Below are 24,373 nucleotides of genomic sequence, written 5' to 3' on the forward strand. Positions count from 1 at the left end.
GCCTGCAAGTCACCAGGGCCTGATGAAATGAATCCTAGAATACTCAAGGAGCTAATAGAGGAGGTATCTGAGCCTCTAGCTATTATCTTTGGAAAGTCATGGGAGACGGGAGAGATTCCAGAAGTCTGGAAGAGGGCAAATATAGTGCCCATCTATAAAAAGGGAAATAAAAACAACCCAGGAAACTACAGACCAGTTAGTTTAACTTCTGTGCCAGGGAAGATAATGGAGCAAGTAATTAAGGAAATTATCTGCAAACACTTGGAAGGTGGTAAGGTGATAGGGAACAGCCAGCATGGATTTGTGAAGAACAAATCATGTCAAACCAATCTGATAGCTTTCTTTGATAGGCTAACGAGCCTTGTGGATAAGGGAGAAGCTGTGGATGTGGTATACCTAGACTTTAGTAAGGCATTTGATACAGCCGCCGCCTGGCCCCGCGGGCCGCCCCCCTCCTCTCCCTACCACCCAACTGAGTCCTGCCTGCTCACCCTGGCCCCGCGCTTCCTCTGAGTCTCCCGGGCCTCCCTCCAGCGCTTGCGGAGGGAAGAGGAACGGTGAGCCCGGGGAAGAGGCGGGGATTCGGGGAGGGAGCCAATCGGGGGAGGAGGGGTGGAGTCGGGGCGGCGGGGAGGGGGGCGGGGGAGCGTGAGCACTTCCGGGCTCTGGAGCATTTGCTTCTTTGTCCAGTGTCCTGACCTAACATCGGTTGGGACGCGGGACAAACAAGCAAATATCGGGTGCTGGAGACAAGTAACCTGCTGAGCTGCTTTTAGTTAAAGTCTGCAGCTTTGGGGACGTGCCCCAGACCCTGGGTCTGTGTTGCAACAGGCTAGCGTGTCTGGCTCAACAAGGCAGGTTTCTGGAGTCCCAAGCTGGCAGGGAAAACAGGCTCAAAGGTAATTTCATCATATCAGGTGACAGTCCCAAGGGGGTCTCTGTGTCCCAACCCGTCAGAAGAAGCTCAGACAAAAACCTTCCCTCTCAGTGGGTGTCTCCTTTTGGGGCTCTCACGGTTTGTAAAATGTAAAAAGATTAAATCTGAGAACCTACACGAAACTAGGCACCCTATTTTCTCTCCTTTAATAACGGCCCCATTGTCGCATCCATCGCTCTCACCAGGAAATTGGATGTTTTACATAAAATAGGTAGTAATTTTAACAAAGCACAATTGTTCTTCCTCTCACCAGAGTGACAAGAATACGCATCTCCCTCACTATCTCTACAGAATTTATTCTCAAGTGGTGAGAGATAAGGGTATGATTGGGGTTAGGGTTTGGGTTAGCATTAGGGCTAAAGATAGGATTAGAGTTGACATTATGGTAGGGGTAAGGGAATGGTTCCGTATGGGTAAATGGAAGTATTAGGGCCCGATTCACTTGAATGTCTGAGTCAACGTTACACTAACAGTAAGCTTTGCAGTTACTGTTATAATTAGAGCCAGGGTTAAAGTTGGGCTTTTGGATTAAATCATAATTTGGTGGGTTAGAGTGAGAATTGGCCTTTAAGTAAACATTATGTCCGGATTTCATGGGGATACACAAAGGCAGGGTGAGGTTCTTGGTCAGGCTTAAAGTAAAAACTAGGAAATTTCATCTTCTCTGAGGAGTATCCCATTAATTTCTGTGGAGTGACCAGTGTTTTACAGCTGAGGGAGGCAGAGCAGAAAGCACCAATACAGGGCAGAGCCCTGCCTGCCTCACGCCAACCGCTCCTCTCCTTGCAATTCCCGAGGAAACTCCAAGGAGTGAAGCGAACCGCGATTGTCTCATGTGGTTAAAGCTACCAGGGAATATTTCCCACTAGATACAGCAGAGGTCAGTGGAGCCGCCGCTTCTGGGAAAGGGGCTGGGCCGGGGTTCAGTCCCAGCTACTCCCCAGCGCCCAGGGCATTATTCTGTCTGCAGGGGTGTCCCAGCCCCATGGAACCCTGTGACCCGACCCCTCCCCTGGCACTGACCCCACTGACCCGCCGTACCACAGCCCCACTACGCCTGCGCGGGGGCTCCAGGGCTGAGTCTCCCACCCCTCTACAAACTGATAGCAATCGGGCCCTGAGGTTGTGTCAGGGAAATTGTCTACATTGCGGGCGTCTGGTTCATCATTTCTTATCCAAATGTATAAACAGGATCCCAGCGCACTGTTCTGGGCGCGGCACACACAGATGAAAGGAGACCATCTGAATCCTTCTCTCTGCCCTAGGACTTATAATGAAGACCACTAAAGGAAGAAATTTCAGCCTCCTATAAGGAGGACAATATGCAAATAGGGGTGACGGGTTCCTGTTTAAATCTGTCTCTCTTCCTGCCCAGGCTGCACCGGGAGAGACAATCCGCAGCCCCTGGGTCTGAGCTGTTCCCAGAGACTCTCCCATAGAACTTGCCCCTGTCAGACCAGGGAAAATGAATCTTTGGGTCCACTTAGTTTTCACTTTAGCAGCCTGGGAAGGTATTTTCCTACCCGTGAACACATCACAGAGACAAAAGATTTATTGTTCTACATCTGTTTTCAAAGTGTCTGTTTATTCACAGGTGTCCGGTCCCAGATCCAGCTGGTGGAGTCCGGAGGGGATGTGAAAAAGCCCAGAGACTCTCTCCGCCTCTCCTGCAAAGCCTCCGGGTTCACCTTCAGCAACCACTGGATTACATGGTTCCGTCAGGCTCCTGGGAAGGGGCTGCAGTGGGTCTCTGAGATTAGCAAGGATGGTAGCAGCACAAACTATGCAGACTCCGTTAAAGGGCGATTCACCATCTCCAGGGACAATTCCAACAGCCTGGTGTACCTACAAATGACCGGCCTGAGAGCCGAGGACACCGCCCGGTATTACTGTGCGAGAGACACAGTGACACGAAACCTATTTGTGGTAATGCAAAAACCCAGGCTGCGGAATCCCCCTTTCCCCCATTCGGCACACGAGGGCAGCAGATCGACAAACAGCTCCTCGCGAGGCACAGCAGTGAGGGCGGGCATAGCGGTAATGAGAACCTGCTAGCAGGTGTTAACCCTTTCATTCCCTTGCAGTGTCACCCCGGCGGCACCAGGCCCAGCTCAGCCTGTGGTTCAGGGATCACTCAGTTCCTGAGCACAGCCCGCTCAGCTCCCCCTGGAACGGGGCAGGCCTGGGGTTCTGACGATGGCATTCCAGAATTCCTGACATCAGCTGATGTCAATAGGCGGAGGTAAGGAGCCAACCAACAATGGATTTCCCAAATTTAATATAGCGACCAGTAAGATAACAGTTCCCAACCCTCAGACCTTACCTGCACCAATAACCCAGTGACTGCGCTGAGACCCAGCTGGGATGGATTCCCGCGAGGTTGACTGGAATCGCTCAGGGAGAGGCAGTGACACAGGGAGAAGCAGAGCCCCATAGGTGAGAGATGTGGGGACAACAGGGTCAGAGAGCGCAAGGCTTGAGGTATTTCCTGGTGTCTGCTGCTCCAGGCTTCTCATTTTCCTTGTGAGTTCATCTGCCCTGGGGTGGTTCACCATCGCCCAGGCATGCAATCAGGGAATATTTTGCAGAGTAAAACGGTGACACCCAGGCTTTCAAAAACATCAAAGGGAACATAGAGGGACACTTCTGGCTGCGGGAGAGGAGCTGAGACCTCCCTGGTTTGTTTCTGGGAATCAGCCACCTGAATGGGACAACACCATGGCCCAAAATGAGAGTAAATTGTCCCCTCCCCAAATCCCCTCTTATTTCCTCTCCCTCCCACCCGGGGCTCACCAGTCTAATATCACAATTCACTTTCTTCCCCCGTGTCTGATTCTGCCTCATTGTCCCTGTCCCAGTTTTTAGAACAATGTCAGTGGTTTGAGGTGCAGAGAGGTGAATAATAAATGTACTTTTAACCCAAATAACCCAAGATATCTTTTCCTTTAGCACAACCCCGCCCCAGCGAGTCGGGGGTGCCCTGCCCCGTGCTCACCGCAGGGCTGTATCATCCCTGTTCACACGGCAGCGGGGGGCAGGAGTGACTCACCCAGAGCACAGCTGTGGGATGGGCAGGAGAAGGGGCATCAGGGTGGACCCACATATGACACCAGCTTTTAACTCCACGGATCCATGGGAATCTCTCACAGAGCACCAATGTCGAGCACAACCCCGCTTTTCTCACACACCACTGGTCTCTCTGAAATGAGTGGGGGGACTCCCAGGAGTGAGAACATTGGTGTGTGGCCCTGAGCCATGTGTCCGATCCGCCAGGAAACAGTTCCCTCTGATACGTGTCAGTAGAGCCGGTCCCGGCTGGGAAGGGGTATGAACAGGGGTTCGATCCCAGCTTTCTCCCCGAGCCCAAAGTTATCTTTGCTCTCCAGCGGGTGGGTGACCCCTCCCCAGTCACCAACTCCAGTGACTGGCCGTTCCACAGCCCTACTGCGCGTGTGGGGGCTCCAGAGCCGAGATTCACCCCGCACCTTATTCATATTTACTCCCTTATGAATCAACCTCATTCATTTGTTTCTTTTATAAGAAATTTAAAACATAATTTTACACATTATGTGGCAAATCTCCGCAGGTATCTCTGAGTCTCCCACAGCCAGATAACGAGACTGTAATCCTGCCCCCAAATCTCCTTCTGGGGAATCGAGCACCTTGAAGGCTCTACTTGTTCATTCCCTTTGGGGCAGCTGGAATTGGCCACAGTCGGAGGACAGGACATTGGACTACATGGCCCGTTGGTCTGACCCAGTCTGGCCGGTCTTATGCTCTTATGTTCTTAAGGTTCTTTTTATTTTTTCCTTGTCAAAAGTGTACTCAGGGTCCCATTGCAGTGTGCCTGGCGCTGCAGAAACTCACAGTCTGGAATAATCCGACTCCCTCCCCTTAGTCCTACTGCACGTAATACATCACATCAGATTTTGTTTCTCTTACAAGGAGAGGGATATGCTAATAGGGGTGAGCGTTTCCTGTTTAAATATCTCTTTCACTGCCCAGTCTGCACCCAGAGGGACAATCCGCAGCCCTCTGTGTCTGTGCAGTTACCAGCCAATTCCCCTGATAACTTTCCCCTCTAACCGCAGGGAAAATAAGACTTTAGCTCTATTTGTTTCTTACTGTAGTGGCTTTAGAAGGTATTTTATCCCCGTTGTACTGGTAAAATAAGGACACATTACACTGTTGCAATTCAAATTGGAATAATTTGAAACCTGTCTTTATTTGCAGGTGCCCGGTCGCAGGTCCAGCTGGTGGAGTCTGGAGGGGATGTGAAAAAGCCCGGAGACTCTCTCCGCCTCTCCTGCAAAGCCTCCGGATTCACCTTGAGCAGTTGTCATATGGATTGGATCCAACAGGCTGCGGGAAGGGACTGGAGTGGCTGGCCAGAGCTGCTGCCCAGGGTAGCACCTACTACTCTGATTCCGTGAAAGGGCGATTCACCGTCTCCAGAGACAACGCCAACAGCCTGGTGCTTTGGAAATGTGCAGTCTCCGAATGGAGGACACCACCCTGTATTACTGTGTCAGAGACACACCGTGATGGAACGAGGATGAATACCCAGCGCTGTAATGACTTGACATTGGAGTTCGCTGGTCTGGGCCACTCAAGGTTTGCAAGGCAATACAATGTTCAAATCTGGGAACAGAACTCAACCAGGCAGCAGATGTTTTTCCCCTTGAGTGGCGTGAAAAGGAAACATTTAATGTGTCAATAAACTAGAGAACAGTCAGTGTCTAGGGCCCCTGAACTTTCTCAAGCTCTATGGGCACCAAGGACAGGGGTGGTTTTGAGTCAAAATACCCTTCCTTTGCGGGCTGGGTTTATTAATATAAAATAAATTCCACATCATACTCAAAACACCAGACAACACTTCATAATATGATTCTCTTCTCTGTTTGGATTCCATTTCTTAAATCAAATAAAATAAGTTAAACTTTTAAGTGTGTGGAAAGAAAAGGACACACACATGGATTTAAAGCCAGTGATTCAGTCACTATAGAGTGGGGAACCTGCCCGGAAACAATGCCACAAAGCCCTGGCTACGAGACTGAACTTGACCCCATCCGCGACTCGAGAGTTTGGGCCAAATTCTACAATTGTCCCTGGTGCCAATTCATCACTAAGAGCAGAGGGAGCGCTGGGATTTGTAGGTGAGGAAGGGACTATAGCTTGGGATTTTCAAAAGAAGTTTCAATGGGATTTTGTCACCCGAATCCTTGAGGCTCCTTTAAAAACGCCAGCCCTTGTGAAGAAAGGAAGAAACCTTGTTTTAGAGTGTGTTCTTTTGTTGGAGTGTGAAAGAGCCAACTGCTGCATGAGCTCCCTAGTGGCCGAGGGCCACACTGCAGGCAGCCTGCCTCAGTTTCCCCTATTGGATTGAGCAGATACAATTTCACCCATGGATTTTGGAGTCAAAAATCCCCTCCTTTTGGACTCGGTTTATTACTATAATAAAAACTCCAAAGAATAATCAAAATCCTAAAACAAAGTCCATCCAAAAGGCCACACAGAACAATGGTTCCTCCTGCCTTTCTGCCTGGGGCCTTTCCTGATTTGGCAGCCCGCCCCTCCCCCCTCCGCCCCCGCCCCCCTCCGTCCCCACCCCCCGGCCCTACCTGGCTGCAGCCTCAGTCCTAACTCCCAGGGCTTTCTGCTGGACGAGCACTGAGCGTTCCCCCTTCACTGCAGCCTGGGCTGCTCTTCGGGGGGCAGTCACCTGATCCCTCCCAGGATTGGCTCCTGTGTAATCAGGGTTGGCTGGTCCCAGGCCCTTCCCTCCTTAGGGACAAGCCAGCCTGACGCCGCACAGTCCAGCGGAGAGGCTCCATTAGTAGGGTTTATTTGTCGGGCAGTGCAGTGTGGTGACTCGCTCACCGGGCTGGGCCGGGGACACCTGGGCTCTAGTCCCAGGTCTGCACAAACTGCCATATGCAGACATGAGCCGCCTCAGCCCAGAAGGGCCCACCCTGTATTTACTGTGCGGAATTACAGGGAAAGGAAACCAGCCGCATCTCATCCAAAACACCTTCCTCTGCAACTGCAGGAGAATAGCTAGTCGTGGCGCCCAAGGGCTGCAAGTAACAATGAGCCCATTAGGTACAAAGGAGAGTAAAGAAACAAACCAGTGTTTCAATTTCACTTTCCTTCCCAGGATTAATTTCACAGCAGGCCATAGAAGAATATAGATATTTAATCAAATATATTAAGACGTTCATAAAGTCTCCTTCCATCTCACTTCCCCTGCCTTAACAAACTCTTTGCCCCCCCATCCCCCCGCTCCAACCCCTGTGCTGTTGTGGTTCAGTGTAGCATCCTCTCTAATAGACCATGTTGCTTCCTGGTTGTTACCTTTGCACGTATTGGAAACACCACTGCAGGCATACTCAAGCACCAAGCCCTGATAATGTTAGTGTTCAGAATTACTTCAGGGCCTAAGGCCCAGGCTCCTACCCCTACAATGGGACTGGAATGGAAATAGGAATTTCAGTGTGAACAGGAATGGGGCGGTGAGTAGAAAGGAGTGGAGGAATGGGAGTGTCATTGGAAATGGGTATAGGTGTGCGCGGGGTGACAAGGAATGGGAATGCAAATAGGAATATGAGTGTTAATGGGAACATCAGCATGTGAGCGAGTGACTATGGGGATATTAAAGAGAACATGCGTCAGACTGGACATGGGAATGGAAAGATGAGCGTGAGGGTGAATGTGTGAATATGAATACAGGTGGGAATGGAAATAGTTATTATTATTGTTGTTATTGTTGTTGTTTGTTTGTGGTGATGGCGTTGGAGTTGGGGGTGGTTGTGGCCCCAGCGCCTAAGACCTGCAATCACAGACCACGACCCCAGAGTGCTAGGCACTGTACAAAGACAGAACAGGAGGACTCTCTTCCCCAACGAGTTTACAATCTGGGTACAAATGGGAAGTGAGGTATGAGTGGGAACGGGGAAAGGAATGGGAATGTAATCACCAATATGAATCTCAATTTTTAATAATTATCTCCCTTCAGCGCTGCCTGCAGCCTCACCTCAAGAATGACACCCAGACGCAGGGCGTTCGCCACACGAGAGAATTTTAACTCTCCAGCGGGTGTCCCAGCCCAATGCAACTCTGTGACCCGACCCCTCCCCAGTCACTGACCCGCTGTTCTCATGGGCGGGGGCTCCGGAGACCCGTTCCCCACGACCGTATAATTTGATGCCAATCAGGCCTTAAATTCATAACGGGAAAATTGGGCTCACACCCGGCAGTTGCTTCTTTACACCCCACCGGCCTGGGGCTGGGCGCTGCACAGACACACAGGAAGGGAGGATGTGACTCCTCTCTGAGCCCTGGGGCAAGAAATTCACATCATCAAGGGAAGGAGTTTGCGTGCATTATGGGGGGGGGGGGTGACTATGCAAATAGGGGTGACAGTTTCCTGTTTAAATCTGTCCCTCTCTCTGCCCAGGCTGCACCCGGAGACACAATCCACAGCCCCTGGGTCTGTGCAGTTACCAGCCAGTCCCCTGAGAAGTTTCCCCTCCGAAAACTGGGAAAATGAGACTTGGGATCGCAATTGTTTTCACTGTAGCAGCTTTGGGAGGTATTTTGTTCTCCTGGTTAAATGGCAGAGCCACGAGACTATGACATTATTGTTGTTTTTATACCGATACTTGTAACATCTCTTTATTTGTAGGTGCCCGGTCCCAGCTGCTAGTGGAGTCCGGAGGGGATGTGAAAAAGCCCGGAGACTCTCTCCGCCTCTCCTGCAAAGCCTCCGGGTTCACCTTCAGCAGCTACTACATGGATTGGGTCCGACAGGCTCCTGGCAAGGGTCTGGAGTGGGTGGCTGAGATAAAGACTGATGGATCGAGCCAGTGGTATTCCCCAGCTGTTCAAGGGCGATTCACCATCTCCAGGGACAACTCCAACAACCTGCTGTATCTGCAAATGACCGGCCTGAAGCCCGAGGACACCGCCCGGTATTACTGTGCTAGACACACAATGACACTAACACAGTCAATGCTCGTACAAAAAACAGAGCTGCGGAACTTCCCGCGCCTGCCGCATGGGGGCAGCAACAACACAAGCAAAATTCTCCTGCCTTGGGCGCAAGAGGGAGAAGGGGCGTCAGGACTGAAAACTCTGACATCGCGGATTAACTCTTTAATGCCCTGACTACATCCCCCACCCCAGTGCAGATCAGAGCGCTGCTCGCCTCACACAAACGGCTCTTCCCATTGGAGTTAACGGGGGATCTCCGGGAGCGAAGCAACGAGCAATTGGCCCCTTCTCCGTATGGCTAAACCTGCCGGGGAACATTCCCCTCTGGGCACCGCACAGTTCAGTGGAGCCGGTCACTGCTGGGACGGGGATTCAGTCCCAACTCTCTCCCAGCGTCAGCGGGTGTCCCAGCCCCATGGAACCCCGTGAACCATCCCCTCCCCCTCACAGCCCCGCTGCTCGTGGGCCGGAGCTGAGATTCACCCTATTTTATGAATATTTATATATTTCTTTTATCGAAAGCAAACAAATAATTTGACCCATTATGCAGCACAACTCTGCCGGGATCTGAGAATCTTCCATCACCAAGTAATGGGAACAGAAACAGGCTCTAAAGTCCAGTCTCTGGAATTGTGCTCTTCCAGGGGATCTTTTATTTTTTATTTATTATTATTATTATTATTATTATTATTATTATTCAAAACACACTCAGGATTCCACCGCACTGAGCAGGGCCCAGCACTCCTCCTCCCCCAGTAAGCGACAGTCTGACCCCTTCTCCTAGAGTGTCAAGAGAAATAATAAATCACAACAGAATTTGTGTCTCCTATAACATGGTGGATATGCATATAGGACCACCAGCTCACTGTTTAAATCTGTCTCTCTTTGCCCAGGCTGCACCTGGAGAGACAATCTGCCTCCCCCTGTGTCTGTGCACTTACCAGCCAATCCCCTGAGAACTTTCCCCTCCAACACCAGTGGTGAATAAAAGCTGCCGTCGGTTTGAAACCCTATAACTGGTGGTCTCAGTCCCCCACTGCTACGCCAGGTCCCGATGGGCCTGAGGTGCAAAGATCACTCAGTCCCTGAAGAAACCCTGCTCAGCTGCTCCTGGAAACATGGGGCAGGGCTGGGAGTTTCAAAGGGGCCTCATGGATAAAGGAACCCACCTCACATTTGACAATCACGGTCCAGAATTTCTGCTGCTGTCCGAGGGCGGAGCTAAAGATTCAGCCTGCAATATAGTTCCAGCAATTTAATCTAGTGACCGTGGAGATAAAGGTCTCAACCGGCAGCCCTTAATTGCAGGGAACTACCAAGTGTTGGCGCTGAGGGCAGTGGGCTAGTACGGGTCCAGGGCTTATTGGGATCGTGCCGAGAAAAGCAGCACCCAGGAAGGGAGGTGTCCGAGGGAATTAGGAGGAGAGAGTGCAGGGCTGGTGGCTGCTCCCCTGGGGTCCTCATTCCCCTTTCGATGCGCCCCAGCCATGACAAGAACAGAGCGCTGCACACCCAGTGAAACTATGAAATCTGCGCTTTCAAACCAATATCAGAAAATCAGAAAGGGATGTCTGGGGAGGAGCCGGGGGAGGTGAGGGGGAATCAGGGAACTGACGATTTCTCAACTTTTTTTGTTTGTTAGTTTTTGTTTTTTTGTGAACTGGACACCAACAAACACCTTTCAGATACCGGTTCTTGCCTGTCCCTGTAAATGTGGGGAGGTGAGAGCGTAGGAAGCCTGGCAGGGCGGGACAAGTTCCAGTCCGTGCGGACAAACCCTGACAGCAATTAAAGTCACTTTCCCGACAGCGAAGAGGAGAGTCATGTCCGCTTCAGGGGTGTCAGGGTTGGGCCTGTAGACCGAGCATACACCACTTAGCTGTTGGGGCAACCCCAAAGGCTTAGAGTCTGTTAAACCCTTGCAGAGTTCAAACCTTTTCCACTCCTTTTATTCCCCAGCACTGGGCTCCCCAGACCAAGATGTGAGATCATAAGAACTTAAGATGGGCAAGACTGGGTCAGACCAAAGGTCCATCTAACCCAGTATCCTGTCTTCTGACATTGGCCAGTGCCAGGTGCCCCCGAGGGAGTGAACAGAACAGGACAATCATTCAGTGACTCACTGGGAGGAGTTTTATCTGTTATAAGGAGGGACATATGCAAATAAAAGTGAGAGTTTCCTGTTTAAATCTCTGCCCAGGCTGCACTCAGGAGAGAATCCGCAGCCACCCGTGTCTGTGTACTTACCAACCGATCCACCCGAGACCTTTCCCCTCCCACACCAGGGAAAATACCTCTTTGGCTCCATTTCATTTTCCTTGCAGCAGCTTTGGAAGGTATTTTCTCCCCCTGTGTGGGTAGGGGAGTCAGAGGAATGGATAGTTGTTGGCAATTCACACTGACACGATTTTAACACACGTTTATTCCCAGGTGTCCTGTCACAAGTCCAGCTGCTGGAGTCCGGCGGGGATGTGAAAAAGCCCCGAGACTCCCTCAGACTGACCTGTACCACCTCAGGGTTCAGCATAGACAGCGCCTGGACGCACTGGCTCCGGCAGGCTCCCGGGCAGGGGCTGCAGTGGGTATCAGCAATTAAGGGAGCAGATGCGCAGTACGGAGATCCCGTGAAAGGGAGATTCACCACCTCCACAGACAGCTCCAAGAAGCTGATTTACCTGCAGATGAACAGCCTGAAGCCCGAGGACACCGGCCGGTATCACTGTGTCAGAGAAACACACAGTGCGGGGAAGCCGGTCTGAGCTCAGACTAAAACCTCCCATTGCGATCAGCAGGGGAAGTCTCTAGCTGGTTTGTGACATTGACAGTCCGGGCGCTGGGCTCTCACGGGAGACAAGTTCCGGAGTGTGTTCCGCTTGAAATGGTTAAACTTTACTCAGCTCTTTAGCCAAATCTAGGGCCACAGACAGCAGAGATCCCGAGGCCAGCCCCTCGTGACTGGAATGGGGGAGTGACACGCTGGGCCCCATAAACCCTTATATGCTTCAGAATACATTCTATAAAACCTGGGCGACTGGGCAACAAAACGGCAGATGAAATGTAATGTTGACAAATGCAAAGTAATGCACATCGGAAAGCGTAATCCCAACTACACCTATAAAACGATGGGGTCTAAATTAGCTGTTACCACTCAAGAAAGAGATCTTGGAGTCATTGTGGACAGTTCTCTGAAAACATCCACTCAATGTGCAGCTGCAGTCAGAAAAGTGAACAGAATACCGGGAATCATTAAGAAAGGGATAGATAACAGGACAGAAAATATTATGTTGCCTCTATATCAGGGGTGGGCAAACTACAGCCTGCGGGACGTTTAGCGCATTAATGCAGCGGAAGGTGATTAGTTCATTATAACTGATGTGGGGCCCCTCACCTTGGCACTGCCGAGACTTTCCAAAGCGGCTCGTGGGTTGTTTTCACCCAACTGACATGTGGAAATCGCAGCCCGGACTCTCCGCTGGTGTCAGTGGGTGGAGCTGAGACATCCCGACCCACAATGAAGTTCCACAATGTCACAGAGTCACCATGGGGATAACAGACCCGCCCCTCAGCCCGTGATGACATCACTCAGCCCAGCGCTGGCACTCAGGGCATTGGGGATAGTCACGTGACTAAGGGCTGTAGAACAGGAACACAATAGGATTTAATGGGGTAACTCAGGGAGAGGCGGCTGCTGAGGGAGAAGCAGAGGCCTGTTGGTGGAGGATTGGGGGGCACTAGGTCACAGAACGCAGCTCCCACTGAATTAGATACGGCCCAGGACTGACCCTCCTCAGACTAAGCAATTTGACTCCAAAACCCTTTCTAAAATACAGCCCCCAACACAAATTTTCCCAAAGCCTTTCTGTACAGTTTGTTTCCATCCTAATTTTCCAGATTCTCATGAACAAGGAATGGTTCAGTGATGTACCTGGCCCCTAGGTTATAACATTGACACCAACATCAGAAATGGGGGTGGAGCTGAGAGATAGATAGACCGATAGATTATACAACTGTGGCCATTTAATTGTGTTATCAGTGTAATGAGGACAACTATATAAAGCTTATGGGAAATTTCTCTATTGAGGTTGGACTCCTAACCCACCTCTATTAGACTTAACAACGCGACGCTGTGTCACACACCTCCTAGGTCCCCACCCCTTATATTGTCCCCACCGCCCAGCCCATGCAAATGAGCTCCCTAGGGCCCTGTTCATAGCCCAGCCGCAGGCCGCTCACCCCGCTCAGAGCCAGCACCGGGCTTCAGCTTCCCATCCCGCCTGGGGAACGAGCCGCCAGCCGCAGACATGACCCCCAGCCTGGCCATCGCCTTCCTCCTGCTGCTCCCAGCGGGTACGGGCGGGATCTGCGCTGCGGCTGGGCGCCCGGTACCGCGTGTTCCCTAATAACTGCACCTCCAGGAATCACCGCAATATTTCCCCTTTATTTGCCCCTCTGCAGGTGTCTATCCCCAGGTCAGCCTGGTGGAGTCCGGAGGGGGAGTCAAAAAGCCCGGGGAGACCCTCAGACTGACCTGAATCGTGTCCGGATTCTCTCTCGCCAGCTACGGGGTGCACTGGGCCGCCAGCCAGCGGGGAAGGGGCTAGAATGGATGGGCGGTATCTGAGGTGATGGAAGCAATAACTATAACGATGCTCTAAAAAATCGCCTCCCCATCACCAGAGACACCTCCAAAAGCCACGTGTTCCTGCAACTGACCGGCCTGCAACCCGCAGACACCTCCGTGTATTACTGTGCTAGACACACACAGGGAAGGGATGGAAACCTATCAGAGCCCGCACTAAAACTAACCTTGCGGGGAACCAGCTTTCTGGACTCAGGAGTGAGTCACAGACAGAAGCAGCAGCCGACACAGCGTCCTTCCAGCCTGGTTATTCGCTTCGCACAGATTCCATGGCAAGTTACAAGCACTTGTGAATTTAGCGCCGCCTCATCCAGAGTCAAACAGGTCATTAGAGCTTCAAAGACTCAGAAGGGAACCCAGGAGTCCTGACTCCCAGGGCCCTGCTCTACGAATCGTCTATCATTCTGCCAAGGAATGAGAGGAAAGAGGCCAGGAATGTTCACTGTAGAGCAACTAGACCAGAGGTGGGCAAAGTGCGGCCCGTAGGACCATCCTGCCCGGCCCCAGAGCTCCCGTCCGGGTAGCCTAGCCCCAGGCCCCTCCCCTGCAGCCTCAGCTCAGTGCGCTGCCGGGCACCCCCCACGGGGGGGGGCGGGGGCGGGGGCAGGGGAGAGCAGGGAGGGAGGCTCACGCGCAGCCTCAGGGGAGCAGACGGGGGGTGCGGGCGGTGCGAGCGCAGGGAACGCGGCCGGAGGACTCAAGGAGGACACCCTGGCGGCTGCGCAGCCGGCCGGGGAGAAGCGACGCTTTGAAGGGGAAACTGCCGCCTCTCTCTGGCTGCGCGGCTGCCCCTGCTCTCCTGAGTCCTCCGCCCATCTTCGCAGGGCCACATTCCCAAAGGGGCTGGGGGGGGGTCCCGGGAGGGGCCATCAGGGGACAGGGAGGCGGGTTGGATGGGGGGTGGGGTCCCGGGAGGCCTGTCGGGGGTGGGGATGTGGATAGGGGTCAGAGCAGTCAGGGAACTGGGAGCAGGGCGATTGGATGGGGGGTACCAGGAGGGGGCGGTTAGGGGACAAGAAGCAGGGGGGATTGGATGGGTTGGGAGTTCTGAGGGGGGCAGTCAGGGGGCAGGAAGTGGGAGGGGGCGGTTAGGGGGCGGGGGACAGGCTGTTTGGGGAGGCCTGGAGCCACAAACCGCTGCCAGTGAGAGCCGTGATCGGCCAAACCGGCGGACGCAGCAGGTAAACAAACTGGCCCAGCCCACCAGGGTGCTTATCATGGCAAGCCCCTTGCCAAAGGTTGCCGACCCCTGTATTAGAGCCAGGAATAGATGCCAGATGTTCTGTTCGGTGGATGACAAAATTGGTATCACTCACGGAACAGCTCAATGATCAGCGCAAACAGGCAATATATCACTCTGGCTCTACCCCTGCAACGTGCTGAGCCGGCTAAATCTATTGCCCCTCAACCCACTCCTAATTCCCTGTGGGTGAAATGAACCCTTGTGAAGAGGTCCCAGAACAAGGGCCTATGCACCGAGTGAGCCCTACATCAGCGTGAAGTGGGATTTTAATATTTCACAGCCCTAGTGCTGCCTTCTTTCCAGGGGCCGACTGCTCCGTTTTTATAGCATTTCCCCTACATTGCTCCCGTCCCTGGGTCGGTGTCCCCCATTCAGCCTCACACAAACATTTCATAGTAAACATAAAGATTTACCGAGATCCATTTTTGGACTTATTCATAAATGATCTGGAGAAAGGGGTAAAAAGTGAGGTATCAGAGTTTGCAGATTATACTAAACTTCTCAAGATAGTTAAGACCAAAGCTATCTTCCAGTCGTTGGGTACAGAAGCTGATTTAAAGTACAGGTTACAAACCTTAGTTAATATTTCCGCAACGTCACATCTGAGTTGTTTCAGAACTCTTGGGTGAATGCCATCTGGTCCCGGTGACTTGTTACTGTAAAGTTTATCAATTAATTCTAAAATCTCCTCTAGTGACACCTCAATCTGTGACAATTCCTCAGATTTGTCACCTACAAAAGCCAGCTCAGGTTTGGGAATCTCTGTAACATCCTCAGCTGTGAAGACTGAAGCAAAGAATCAAATAAGTTTCTCCACCTTGACTTTATCGTCTTTAAGCGCTCCTTTTGTATCTCGATCGTCCAGGGGCCCCACTGGTTGTTTAGCAGGCTTCCTGCTTCTGATATACTTAAAAAACGTTTTGTTATTACCTTTGCAGTTTTTGGCTAGCCGTTCTTCACACTCCTCTTTGGCTTTTCTTATTACATTTTTACACTTAATTTGGCAGTGTTTATGTTCCTTTCTATTTACCTCACTAGGATTTGACTTCCACTTTTTAAAAGATGCCTTTTTATCTCTCACTGTTTCTTTTACATGGTTGCTAAGCCACGGTGGCTCTTTTTAAATTCTTTTACTGTGTTTTTTTTTAATTTGGGGTATACATTTAAGTTGGGCCTCTATTATAATGTCTTTGAAAAGCGTCCATGCAGCTTGCAGGGATTTTACTTTAGTCACTGTACCTTTTAATTTCTGTTTAACTAACCCCCTCATTTTTGCATAGTTCCCCCTTTTTTAAATTAAATGCCACAGTGCTGTTGAGGTGTTCTTCCCACCACAGAGATGTTAAATGTTGTTATAGTATAGTCACTATTTCCAAGTTGTCCTGTTATAGTTACCTCTTGCAGCAGATCCTGCACTCCACTCAGGACTAAAGAGGATGCTTGAAGTAAAAGAGGTAGTAATTTGAACACACCAGTATTGTTCTTCCTGTCACCAAAGTGACAAGATTGATTCCCGAGTGGGCTTGCAATTCCAAACTTTAATCTCTCGCCACACGGCTGGCACTGCGCAGAATCCTGATATTAATCTGACGCTTCAGGTTTCTAGTGGAAAACACACACACACTCCTCCCAGCAATGAGAGGTCACTGAGCGAAATTTAGAGAGAGGAAAATTCAGCCTCATTAAAATATTCATACATATACCGGCAAAACTCCGAGTGTTGTGGTTAGGGTTATGCCTAAAGTTAGGGTTAGGGATAGAGGTAAGGTTACAATAAGGGTATCATTAGGGTTAATGTTAGGGATGGGGTAAGGTTAGGGTTAGGGTTAAGGCTGAGGGTAAGGTTCAGTATGGTTAAATATAAGTGGAAAGGCCCGGATTAACTTTAGTGTCTGGGTGAGTGTTATATTAAGTGTGAGATTTAGAGTTATAGAGCCAGGGTTAATGTTGGCCTTTTGGGTTAAATCAGGATTTGCGGGTGTCATAAACATACAGTTAAGGGTTAATTCCTCTTTTATCTGTAAAGGGTTAAGAAGCTCACATAACCTAGCTGACACCTGACCAGAAGGACCAATAAAGGGACAAGATACTTTCAAAATCTGGAAGGGGGAAAAAGTCTTTTGTCTGTGCTGTGTGTGTGCTTTTGCCGGAGACTAGGGTGACCATCTAGATGTCCCAATTTTATAGGGACAGTCCCAATTTTGGGGTCTTTTTCTTCTATAGGCTCCTATTACCCTCCACGCCCTGTCCCGATTTTTCACACTTGCTGTCTGGTCACCCTACCGGAGACAGAGAAAGAAGGAGCCATCCCACTCCTAAAGGGTAGTAAGTATTTAGAGAAGGAATGGGTAAATTACTTTTATTTTCTTGTTTGTGAGTTCTTTTGCAAATAAGAGAGAGGATAAATTTAGATTCTTTGTGTAACTTTAAAGTTTTGCCAGAGGGAAACCCTCTGTGTTTTGAATCTGATTGTCTGTGAGATTATCTTTCTTACAAAGGTACTCCTTTCACCTTTTTTCTTTAATTAAAATTCTTCTTTTAAGAACTTGATTGATTTTTCATTGTTTTAAGATCCAAGTGGTGGGATCTGTGTTCACCAGGACTAAGTGGTGAGGGGACATTCTCAAGCCTTTCCGGGGAAAGGGGTGTAGGGGTTTGGGGAGGATTATTCTCAAGTCTACCCAGGAAAAGGGGTGTAGGGACTTGGGGGAAAATCATTCTCAAGCCTACCCAGAAAAGGGGGGTTAGGGACTTAGGAGATATTTGGAGAAAGGCAGAGTTCCGAGTGGCTTTCCCTAAATATTTGGTTAACTCGCTTGGTGATGGCAGTGTACTGTTAACCTAAGCTGGTAAAAATAAGCTTAGGGGGTCTTTCATGCAGGTCCCCACATCAGTACCCTAAAGTTCAGAGTGGGGAGGGAACCTTGACAGCGGGATAGAGGAAGAAATAGCATTTGTAGGGTAAAGGCAAACAATTTGTGTATGGATTAGTGTTCAGGTCCGGATTTGAAAAGAGGTTAAATTTAGAGCAAGGCACACAGGCAGGGTTAGCTTCTTGGTCAGATTTAAAGAAAAACTGGGGAATTTTATCTTCTCTGACAAACAGAGTGTGAGGAACCCTAGGGTATATTATAAAGGATCTTGTCATTTTATCCTGCGTAAGCTTAAGTTTCATATTGTTTGGAAATCCATTAACTTCAGTGGGTTGACCAGTGCTCTCCAGCTGAGGGAGGGAGAGAAGCATGTGTTCTATTGACTCCAAGTGAAGTGTAAGGGGACTACCAGTTCCCTGAGCTCATCGGCTGATTTCCTGGGGGTTTACACTGGGGCAAGTGAGAAGAAAATCAAGCCCTATAATTTCAGGGCAATCTTATAAACACTACAGCAGCAATGCTGGGACGGGGAGGTCTTTTTCTGTTCGCTCACTGGGCACACTGTGTGACTCCTCTATGCCCCTCAAAGTCTCAGAAAGGTGTCTCCTCCCCCTCCAAAAATGTCCCTCCATCCCCCCAGAGCCTATCAATGTTCTCGCTCTCACAGAACTCTCCTCCGCCTCGTGCTCCCAACCCCCGTCCCTACAACACGGTGCATGATTTGCAGGGCGGAGCAGTGTTTATTAAATGCCCCTTTGACCGCAATAACCACAACTCCCCCAACCCTTTCAGTGCCAGAGCCCCTCCTCTGGCGAGCAGAGGATTTCCATGCCCCGTGCTGTCCCCATCCGGAGGGGATGTGAAAAAGCCCGGAGACTCTCTCCAACTCTCCTGCAAAGCCTCTGGGTTCACTTTCAGCGATTACTGGATGAGCTGGGTTGGCCAGGCCCCTGGGATGGGACTGGAGTGCATAGGGGAAATACACCCAACTTCAACTACCTGCACTTCATGTTCCCATTGTGCAGGACTCCGTACACACACGGGACCTGATCCAATGTCGATCCAAGCCACTCAAAAATCCCCTTGGGTTTAAGTGGGATTTGGGTCAGAGCGCTACACACATTGACACGCATCTCCCCCTTCTCTCGGAATCCGAGGGGAACAAATGAGATCACCCAGGGAAGGAGTTTGTGTGTGTTATAAGTTGTGGGATATGCAAATCAGGGTGACAGTTTCCTGTTTAAATCGGTGCCTCTCTCTGCCCAGGCTGCACCGGAGACACAATCCGCAGCCCCTGGGTCTGTGCAGTGACCAGCCAGTCCCCTGAGAACTTTCCCCTCTGACACCCGGGAAAATGAGACTTTGGCTCCATGCAGTGTTCCTTGCAGTGGCTTTGGAAGGTATTTTCTCCCCTCACACCCACTGGCGGGGCAGGGGAACAGTTTATTGTTGCTCAGAATATTAATGCGATGTATAATATCTTTCTGTGCCCAGGTGTCCGGTCCCAGGTCCAGCTGGTGGAGTCCGGAGGGGATGTGAAAAAGCCCGGAGACTCTCTCCGCCTCTCCTGCAAAGCCTCCGGGTTCACCTTCAGCAGCTACCCTATGAACTGGGTCCGACAGGCTCCCGGGAAGGGGCTGGAATGGGTCTCACTCATTTACACTGATGGGAGCCAACAATTTTACGCGGACTCAGTGAAAGGCCGATTCACCATCTCCAGAGACAATTCCAACAACCTGCTGTATCTGCAAATGACTGGCCTGAAGCCCGAGGACACCGCTCGGTATTACTGTGCGAGAGACACAGTGAGGGGAAGCCGGTCTGAGCTCAGACAAAAACCTGCCCTCGCTGTCTAAGGTCAAACTCTCCGCTGGGGGCGCTGGAGTTCTACAGCTCGCAGCGGAGAGACAGTGAGTGAGAAAACTCCTGACCACAGCTGCCTGTCTGTGACTCTCACACACACAGCTGCAGACACAGACTAACCGCACTGTGAGCAGAGACCAGCCCGCAACTTTCCCTTTCCCCCTAACACACTCTGTGTCCCTCACTCTGCTCCTCCCCGCCTTTCCTCACCCCCTCCCCCGCACCTCCCCATAGCCCAGGCTGAGAGAACCAACATGAAAACATACCAATGAAAACGTTATTTAACCCCCTCTAACAGCCAGGCGGAGGGTTTCCAAGCTGCCCTACAGATATTGGCACCTCATGCCTATTATAATCCCTCGGGAGCTTTGGAAAATCTCAGCCTGGGCAGACAGGTTTGAATTCTGGACGGATCCTAGGAGCGCTGGACAGCCACCTGCCAGGGGCTTTCAGTGTGTGTTCAGGGCTAGATCCACAAAGGGAATTCAGCACCTAACTGCCTCCTTATGTGCCTAAATCAGACATGCCACCGAGATCCTCAAAGCCTGCACCCTGTAGGCACCGAAATCCCCTAGGTGTCTAGTTGGTGATATGTACTGGGGGGCAGAGAAAGGAAGAAATCGATTCACTCTACAGGCCAGTGATCAGGACACTCTCTGGGATTCAGGATACTCAAGTCCCCGCTTTAATGAGTCTTTAATTACTTATAGGAAGTGTAACAGCCTTGCAATGCCCATGTCCCCTCTTCAGCTTAGCCCTTAATGCATCAGTTTTTAGCACCCTGTCACTGAAAAGTCCATCTTAAATTCACTGAAACATACAGCGAGGGAAAAGAACTAGAGAGAGCAGCATGCGAGGAGAGAAATAAAGCTGAGCTTGCTATTGTCGCTTGCAGTGATCATTCCAGACAGACGTAGGGAACCGACAGTGACACCCTTATATTGACTGGTACATTACACTGTGAATAACCCTTCTGCTGGAAGCAAATATTAGCAGGTGTTTAGGTATTTCTCTATGATTCAGTAACATGCTACAAATCTTCTCCAGGCCTTATATAGCCCATGGTGCTACTCAGAGACCTAGTGAACTACCATCTCCCTTTAGGACTCTTGAGGATCCCAACCCCAGCTCTCAGATTTTACAAACCAATCTCTGCAAAGGGTCGCCCACCCCTAAAGGAAACTGAGCCTGGCATCTGAGCACACTGCCTCTCACCTGGGAGATAACACTCACTGCCTGACTGAGCAGCGTCCCGCACCCTGGCGCCTCTGGGGCTACGACTGTCACAACAGAGGGGATCCTGACCCCCACATTCCCCACTAATTATAAGGTGTTGGTAGAATAATCATAAATAATCATTGTGTCTTCTAGTCCAGCATTGCTAGAGTTTAATGTATTTTCTCCCATTTTAAAAGAAGAAGAAAGAAGGAACAAGAAGAAACAAAAAGAAGGAAGAAGGAAGTTTTCAAACAGTAGTAATAATAGCAACACCTAGCTATTCTATAGCGGTTTTCATTCATAAATCACAAAGCACTGACAAAGGAGAGTCAAAATAAGGATTCTCCTTTTTATAGCCATGCGGATTGCGGCAAAGGGAGTGTAAATTTCTTGCCCAAGGTCACCCATCAACCTAGTAATAGAGCCAGGAATAAACCCCAGATTCTCAAGTACCAGGCTAATGTCCTCCCCCCCACGAGATCCCACTGCTCCGAGGATCTCAGAAGAGCAGAGGGACAAGCAAAGGGACACGAAAACAGAACTAAGTGGAAGGTGAATGGTCAGTAAGGAATTTTCTCTCTAAAAAGCAACTTGCACAACTGTAAAGACCACTGCAGAAACTCTCCTGTGAGTGCAGTTCTTACTCCTCTTTTTACCCAGATAACCCACTACACCCACCTCCGGGAGGCTGAGTTTGTTGAGGGCTCAGGTCCAAGCGGTGTCTTATAAAGAGGAGAAGATGCAAATTCAGTGCCTCGGCGCTATAGAAACCCTGTGATCTCCGGGACCCGCCGGGTGAGAAGGGAGGAGGGGCAAGTCCGGGTGTCCGTGCAGTTCCCACCAGAAACCCTCCAGCGTCAGCAACATGAGCCTGTGGCTGAACCTCGCTTTCTTTCTAGCGGCCCTTCGAGGTAATTTTATCCCCTTCCCCCCTACATGGACTGGAGACACCAGGGGATGCTGCACATTCCTACCCTGACCCAAAGCACAGTGACATCACTGGGAACCTGTTTGCTGCTTCTAACGGGCTCTGAGCCAGGCCGGGGGTGAATGTGATTCTCCTTCTGTCTTTCCAGGTGTCTGGTCACAGGTCCAGCTGGTGGAGTCCGGAGGGGGGATTCAAACCCCTGGGGGATCTCTCCGCCTCTCCTGCAAAGCCTCCGGATTCACCTTCAGCAGCTCCTGGATGGACTGGGTCCGTCAGGCGCCGGGGAAAGGACTGGAGTGGGTCGCACAGATACGCAATCCTGCTCATAGTTCAGCAGCATATTACAGTGATTCTGTTAAAGGGCGATTCACCATCTCCAGAGACGAGTCCAGCAGCTCGGTGTATCTACAAATGAACAGCCTGAGAGCCGAAGACACCGCCCGGTATTACTGTGTGAGAGACACAGTGATCAGAAACCTCCTGCGGTTAGCACAGAAACCTCCAGCGTGAATCCCCCTCCCTCTCGGTGCCCACACTCACTGCCAGAAAAGAGCAGTTCAGACCGAGAAGCAACACAGAGCGTGAAGTCTTCAGTCCTTTATCCAGCTTCACTCCTCTGAACATTCACTTTGATGATGAAGAAAGACCCACGGTTCCCACAGAACCGAGACCGCCTTATACATTTCCTAGTCATGAGGAAATAGATTCCTTCTCTGAAGTCCGAGGGACTACGAGGGAGCACACCAAGTAACTGAGTTTTAAAGCTTTATTGGTAAAATAATAAAATAACAGTGGAGAGCGCTGGGGGTTCTCGAGGTCACTCAGAGGAAGGAAGAAAGTGTTAGTGCCCCAAGCCCTAACCCACTTTCATACTCACACCTGCACTACCGGAGGCTGGCGCGTTTCATGAGAAGAGGAGGGGGAGGAGTGGACGGGAGTTCTTGTCCCACGCACCGTTGTCCAGGATTCCTGTTGATCTCTGCCTTGCTTCAGCTCTCGGGAGGGTTTTAAACCTTAGGATCTTCTGGGGGCATTTTGTTCAGGGACCTCTGCCCTCCGTGCTCTTTGTACCAGTCCAAACTGGCCTTTCGTGGCTTCTTCAGCTTTCCCAAAACACACCGGCTTCAGGGATGCTACAATGCTTGTTTACCCCCTTGCTGGCCTTCACTGTCTGGCTAGGTTTTGCAGCCCTTTCTCACGGCTGGTGGGGATGGAGCCAGGCCCTTGGCAGGCAGCCCAGTGTCAGTTATGTGCTGTGGCCTTGCGCTGGAGCCTGCGGCTTGGAGCCTTGAGTTAACCCCTTCTCTGCTCTCTCCCTCCGTCTTCGGCCTTTTGCAAGTGCAAAGGTATCTTTCACTCCACACTCACACCTGTAACCCCTCCCAAAATACTTTGCAATGCCTACAATAGCGTTAGCAACATACAATGCTGATCTGCCTCCCCAGGAGACCCCTCAGGGAGGGGGCCGTTGGGGTGTGACAGGTCAATACAGATTTGAGCTAATTAGGAGAAACCCACTGAAAATATATGGAAACGAGCTGTTAGTGCAAACGGGGGAAGATCTCAGGCGTCTTAGGAGAGGCAGGAAGGTTGCAAGAGGGAACAGATGTAGGTGCCTCATTCGAGGGGACTCTCCCCTCCCAGGGTCTTGTCACGGCGTGTATCACTGTGGGTTCCACTTGGTGCAGCAATGCGTGGTGGTGTCCGCAGCGGTCAGGGAGAGGAGTTTGTGCTCCCGGAGAAATGGATGCGCCCTACCCATTGCAGCCCTCGGCCGGGGAGTTGGCACACCCAGTTCCACCAGGCGTGGGTAGCGATGGAGTCCCCCGACACGGTACAAGTCACTGTGAGGGACTCTCCGGGCATCACCACTCCCGGGGCAGACGGGACCAGCTGGATCTGTGAGCGGACACCTTGGCGAAGGAGAGAAAAGGAGAAGTGACGCTCCACGCTGCACTGCGGGCAGGGAGGAGAGCGGGGGCTGCGTGTCCCCGAGATACTCACAGAAGGGAGCCGCCAAGAGGCAGAAAAGAAACCCCAGCAGCAGCAATGCCATTTCTGCGAGGTGTGGCAGGAAGGGGATACCCCGCAGCAGGAAGAAACGGGCCAGTGCGGCGCGGTGCCTGAGGCTCGCAGGATCCGGGGTTGGTGTTTAGCAGGGCAGGGATTTGCATGTGGGTTTCGCCCAGCGGGGTGGGAGGTGAATGGGCGGGGCAGGGTGGGCTGTGACTTGACCGGAATCCCCTCGTTGCACAGACCTGCGTCTTACACGGGGTGAGAGACAGAATTCCTGTATTTGTGGGGCTTGGGGCCATCTCGTTAAGTGACACCGAACACTTTTACACATAGTCAATACACTGCCATGGAGCTTAAAACCCGTTAGCTCTCCCTCCTACTCGGCTGACCCCTCAGTCTAAGCACCCGGACCTGCGCGAACCCCTGCTGGGGTCCGTGGGTTGCTGCCCCGGCTGAGCCTGCGTGGAATAAGATCGGTTTCTTCTTGGCATAGGTGCGATTGTTTGGGTGTTGTGGCCTCCTGCTGGGTGGAACGTGTGTGACTGTGTCTCTGTGTATCCCTGCAGCCTGTTATTGGAAGGACGAAGAGCAACTGAGCGCGTAAACGTTGTGTGTTTGTGACTGAGTGTGCTCTTGACTTGAGAAAATAGGACCTTGTCACTAT

The 24,373-nt window shown here is 51.1% G+C and overlaps 1 long non-coding RNA gene and 2 gene segments (V, D, J or C); 2 read left to right on the top strand and 1 right to left on the bottom strand.

Moving 5' to 3' along the window:
* The window catches only part of LOC122173242 (Ig mu chain C region secreted form-like), a 1,717,225-nt gene that overhangs the window by 690,347 nt on the left and 1,002,505 nt on the right, over positions 1-24,373 (top strand).
* LOC135975412 (uncharacterized) lies at positions 20,909-23,825 on the bottom strand. The gene is made up of 3 exons (XR_010592432.1): positions 23,698-23,825; positions 22,571-23,606; positions 20,909-22,142 (listed from the first exon to the last, which is right to left on the bottom strand). It is a non-coding gene; the product is annotated as an uncharacterized LOC135975412 (long non-coding RNA).
* Positions 21,553-22,203, top strand: LOC135975406 (immunoglobulin heavy variable 3-7-like). The segment is given in 2 exon segments: positions 21,553-21,676; positions 21,842-22,203. Coding segments are annotated over 2 exon segments (408 nt in total).

This window comes from Chrysemys picta, chromosome 13 (genome assembly GCF_011386835.1).
Source record: "Chrysemys picta bellii isolate R12L10 chromosome 13, ASM1138683v2, whole genome shotgun sequence".
Lineage (NCBI taxonomy): Eukaryota > Metazoa > Chordata > Testudines > Emydidae > Chrysemys > Chrysemys picta.